Source organism: Lycium barbarum, chromosome 10, assembly GCF_019175385.1.
Source record: "Lycium barbarum isolate Lr01 chromosome 10, ASM1917538v2, whole genome shotgun sequence".
In the NCBI taxonomy this organism is placed as follows: Eukaryota; Viridiplantae; Streptophyta; class Magnoliopsida; order Solanales; family Solanaceae; genus Lycium; species Lycium barbarum.
In genome coordinates, this window is record NC_083346.1 from 114,134,224 (window position 1) to 114,140,017 (window position 5,794).

General features: G+C 36.6%; 1 protein-coding gene across 1 annotated transcript; it reads right to left on the reverse strand.

Annotated features, from left to right (window-relative positions):
• Positions 1-275: 275 nt before the first annotated feature.
• On the reverse strand, positions 276-4,371 carry LOC132613636 (UBP1-associated protein 2A-like). Its single transcript, XM_060327745.1, has 3 exons — positions 3,293-4,371; positions 2,423-2,687; positions 276-513 (listed from the first exon to the last, which is right to left on the reverse strand). Coding segments are annotated over exons 1-3 (1,251 nt in total). The 5' UTR covers positions 4,278-4,371; the 3' UTR covers positions 276-512.
• Positions 4,372-5,794: the final 1,423 nt, after the last annotated feature.

Genomic DNA, 5,794 nt, shown 5'->3' on the forward strand with positions numbered 1-5,794 from the left:
AAGGCCAAAAAGAAGAAATGGATAATGGCAGTATCAAGAAAAGACTGGCGAAATTAGAATTGTGGAACAAATTTAAACAATAGAAAACAATGCCCGACACACAAAGATAAGACAAAAAAAGGCAAAACGGCAAAATATCAAAATTGTCTATTAAAAAGTAAAACATATCGTGAGCCTGAGATATCTCTTGATACCGCTTAAATAATGGATAAAAAGGAAGAATGAAATAAACAAAAAAAATCAAAAGGCACCACAGTGAAAAATTCAGAAAAATATAAGAGTAAGAAAAAAAATTCACTTCAAAATAAGTCAAAGGAAAAATGAGGAATTTGTCCACAAAAACAAAAACAAAAAAAGTCAATGACATAAGACATAAAATCTACCACGTCCGGTAGGAACGTGGTTTATCAGTAAGAAGTATGGATTATATGAAGTAAAGAAATAAAGAGGCACCCCTTAGACACTCATCAATGCTTCCATATCTTTGTTTCCTCATAGACAGGCACTGTTCATCTGCAAAAACCATGCACAACTAAGTATGGGATAATACACCTAACAAGGGGAGAAGGGGCTGGAGTTACGTAAAAGGAAAAAGCAAAATCACAAGGCCATTTAACTGATCTAGAAAGAGAAAGAACAGGAAAGCAAAGGCTACTGGATAATCCACTCAAACAAATTACCATATCTTTGTATATTCAAGGGCGAATGATAACATCACAAGTCTCTCTGCTAGGGAGTAGGCTCAAATTAATATAAGCATAATCAAGAGGAATCTAACCAAAAAATCAATATACCATTTGTTTAACTCATACACTCATCCTTTTTTTTTTTCGATGAAGTAAGAGGTTGTATTGAAAAGGCATCAGGAAGATGCAAGAGAGTTACAAAGAAAATAGATGATAACTCCAGAATTGCAAAAAAAAACAAATGAGATCTGGGAGTTAAAACCTATAGCAAAAACTCATACACTCATCCTTGCCTTCCCTGGGCTTCCTAATCGCTTAAAGAACAGTGTAAAGCATCATAAGATACATGCTTCTGGAAAATGCTAGTTTTTCCCATGCATTGGAGGCAGATAGATATTTTTTTGATGAGCTTTGTTAATTATTTTTTTAGGGGACAGACAAAATTTTATGATAACAAATAATCAACATTGTGGCCAATAAGTCGTTTTTCCATTAAATTGGACTATGTTGTTATCAAATTGGTTAGACATCTTAGCACACATTCATAGCACAAGAGGAAGGAGAGGAGCACAGTGGGGATCTGATTAGCTGGCACGGGTGAAGGTAGCAGGATAAAAGTTGACCATTTTCCATTTTCACTACAACGTTTTACTCGTAAATCGTCATGACTCTTTATTTGTTGAATAGTTTGAATTTTCTCTTATCTTTTAACTTATTCTCATTTCTTCTTTCCGTAAGTTCCAAACAACTACTTTCAGCCCTTTTTCCCGGCCGAGATGTTGCCCAGGTAGCTTGTGGTTGCAGTTTGCTAACCACCAATTGCTGACCAACAATAGAAAGAAAAACACTAGAGATTGTTTATTATGACATATATAGACACTAATTGCTTATAACATTTAGCTTAAAATCTAATTGCTTCTTGACTTCGAATTGCTTATGGAAAGTCAAGATTCCACACAAGGTAGCATGCTTCACATGGTTACTGGCTAAAAAGGCTGTTTTGACTCGAGATAAACTCATGAAAAGGGGTCTTTAGTTATACTCCAGATTTCTTTTATGTGGAGCTGAGGCTGAAACAATAAATCATCATCTCTTACACAGTAAAGTGACTCACAAACTATGGCAGATTTTCATCAACCTAAGGGGTCAGATGGTTTATGCCAAGGAACACACGGGAAGTCTTAGCTTGTTGGAATAGAGATGGTAAGCAGTAAGGTCACAAGGAGAGATGGAAGATTGTCCCAACTTGCATATGGTGGACTATTTGCATATGGAAGTCTTAGCTTGAGGACATTCCTAGTGTTTTAAGATTACTTATGAGTTGATAGTAGAAAAACAACGTATTTAACTTTTACCTGTCCACAAGCATATCAGGAGAAAAACAATCATTTTTCATATTTTACTCTTAGCATTAACCACTAGTTTCCCAAGATTTTTCGAAATGCTAATAGTCAAGTGTAACAATAAGAGGAATAACATACCTAGTGTAATCCCCCAGGTGGATTCTAGAGAGGGTAATGTACCTAGACCTTACCCCTAACTCGTGGAGGTAGAAAAGTTGTTTCTGCAAGACCCTCGGCTCTTAATAGTGATGAGTATTATGGTAGCAAATGCACTTCATTTATTACTTTTTAAGGGGAGTGCAAAGTGTATTATGAACAAATAAAAATGGACAAAGGGAGTACAACTTAAACACAAAACATAGTAATAAGAGTATCAAATAGAAGACCAAGTACCACAAGTGTGACGAGTAGCAACTACTCCCTGGAAGCTTAGCAGTTGAATGTTGGCCAAGCTGCTTATTCGGATAGGCCTGCAATAAGCCGGGCCCCACTCCACCAGTAGAACCACCAGTGCTGCTACCAACACCACCACCATATGCCCCTAAACCCGAAACACCCCCTCCTAAACTATCTAACAACCCACCATATCCTGCAATCCCCATTCCACCACCCATTTGCTGCCCGAAACCACCAACTCCTAGAAATGGATTCACATATCCTGCATATAGAGGTGGCAAAATTAGTCCACGAAAACATGACCCACCCAACCTCACCCAAGTTTGGGCTGGTCATTGACCGGCCCGTTTCATCCCATCAAAAGTTGGGATGATATGTAGCCCAAATTGACCCACGGAAATCTTGTCAAAATATTTTCAGAAAGTCATTTTTTTATTTGATATGTTATATTAGTCATAATAAAGAAAAAATACTTTTATTAGGTAACTAAGAAATTATAAAAGAACAAACTAAGAAATTAAAACTCAATAAGAATTCAGTGGGTTGGTTTGACTTGATTTTAGCCCATCAGCCCAAGTATCTTTTATGCGGGTTATTTTATAGGAATCTTTCATAAGTAGCGAGATTAGTGATCTTTGACATTATTTTGTTTTCAAAACGTAGCATTATTTTTCTTTCAATATGTAGCATATACACTATAGAACACGTGCATACAACAATTGGCCTACAATTTAGGGATACGTGTATTCTGCTATAAAATGTAAAATATATCTAAGTACCGCTATAAAGTGTAAATATGGAGCATAATCAATTACATTAGGTAATTTTTCCTCATTTTATTAACTCAGCCCATTTTGACACCCGTACCTGCATATGGGTTAGCAAGTACTCCGCCATAAAACGGATTCATCATCGCCACATTTGCGTTCTGACCAACCATCCCCATGCCATACAAACCTTGCCCGGGTGGCGGCATTGCCAACAGGGCAGGCTGTTGTATAATCTCAGTAGTAATACTCGCCGCTCCACCACCAATTTTCCCCTCAGCCGCCTTTTTACAATACAATTGCCTCCCTTCAAACAACTTACACGGCTCTTCGAGACATTTCTTTGCCTCCTCTACCCTTTTATACACAAACAAAGCATACCCTTTTGATTTCCCAGTCGTTGGATCAAATCCCATCGGTCCAACCTCGATTTCCCCAAACTTCGCGAAAAACATCCTTAATTTCTCCGAATCAACGTCCTTACTCACATTACTCACATATATCTTCCTGTTACCAAACTCATTGTTATTATCACCAGAAACAACACACTCCTCCTTCTTCATCGAAGCCAACTTACACGAAACGACGCGATTATTAACCGTTTTTCGCGGTTCTTTAAGCGCTTTTTCGGCTTCTTTTCGAGTTTTAAACACGATAAAAGCATACCCTTTCGCTTTTCCCGTTACATGGTCGATCACAACGTTACATTCCTCAACTGCACCGAATTCTTCGAACACGGATAGTAGGGTTTGGCGCGTGGTGTCACGCGCCAGGCCGTAAACGAAGATTTTCCTATGAGTTATGTCTTTGTCTGCTGTTGATTGGATAAGGTTGTAAAAAGATGGGTGTGAAAGTGCTGTGTTCACAGCTAAGGTAATCAGTTGGTCTTTTGTGTAAGGCTCTAGAAGTTTCTGGATTTTTGTGGGTAATGGGTCGGAGTCTGAATCCGAATCGGAAGTGGGTTCGGGTCGGGTTGGCTTATTGGGTTTGGGTGTTTTTTGCTGCTTCTTGATTTTAGAGGGTGTAGCTATGGAATCTGTGTTCTTGATGAGTTTTCGCTTTTTTATGTTGTTCTTAGCAGCCATGGATTTTTTGGTGAGATTTTTGCTTATAGAATGAGAGAGATGATGAAGGGAAGAAGGCAGGGTTTTGGTTATACGTAGCTTTTTAACGAGTTTTTGACCAATATGACCCTTATTGTTTTATCTCAACTTTACTGCATCCTTATAATATCTTACTTAACTGAAAACATCCCTTAAGTTTCTCAAATTGAACCAAAAACACCCGTCAGTTAACTTTTGTGTCATTTCCTAATGGAGCTTGGACTATTCCCATCTTTACTCAGGTTCCTCAGGGATAATTTCCTGTGATCACTTCATGATGATGATTTCCCATCTTTTCTAAAGTTCCTCAGGGATAGTTCCAGTGGGCACTTAATGATGATGGTGTCTACTGTATCAGAAAATCACTTTGAAACTGATAACTATTCCCTCCATTTCATTTTAACTGTCATTTTAACTTTTTTTACGCTCATTAAAATAATAAATACAATGTATAGTTTACTAATTAAGCTACCCATATTTAATAAAGTAGATTGATTGTTTCCTCTTAAATACTATATGTACATGCTTTTCTTTAGTTATTAAGATATAATTGAAAAATTACCAATTTTAATCTTGAATTTCTAAAATGATAGTAATAATTATTTTGGGACAAATTTTTTGAGATAAAGTGACTGAATTTGGGACAGAGGGAGTATATATTAATTTGTAACGACTGATCTAATTTACACCTTAAGTGGTTATATTATTTGAATTATGCGTTCTGCAATCAGTTATTCAGTATATGTCTACTCGTTTTGCCTTTGCTTTATCCCCTGCAGGTTCTCCTTCACCTACTGCTTGTGATTCTTCTTAGCCCACCTCCCCAAATTTTATACTTCTCTCTCTCCCTCATGTGCTAGCCTCACATATGAGGAATCTAATGATATGAATAGAATCTGTGAGGATTTGAAAATAAGAATGGAGAAACTTTTGGAGTAAGTGGTTTGTTGCTGGTTGCATTTGTCCAATTAGTCAGTTATGTAGTATTTTTATTCTTTGAAGAGCTTGAGGGAAATTGTTGAATTACAAGAACAAGAACAATCAATGCACGTGAGAAAAAGAAAGCTCAGTTAGATATAGATGGAAAAGTTAACAGAGGGATGGTTTTAGTTAAGTTTGGGAAACTTAAGGGATGTTTTCAGTTAAGTGTGATATTTTAAGGATACAGTGAAAGTAGAGATGAAACAATAAGGATGATATTAATCAAAACCTCCTTTTTAACTTTGTTTTCGGAAAACAAACGAGACTTTAGTTACATTATTGAGGCCCACAAAGGCTTTAGTTACATTATTGATAGCCATTTTCTACGTTTTAGGCTGTAACTTTTGTACTGCATAATCCAATAACTGTCCCTTGATAAAAGATTTGTTATAAAATAAAGACTATAAAGTAAATATACAAGAGAGAAGTATATAGAGAGGAATTGATTGTATATATAACTTCTACAAATGAACTCCTATTTATAGGAGGAAATAAGTGAACAACTTGGTGGCCATAAG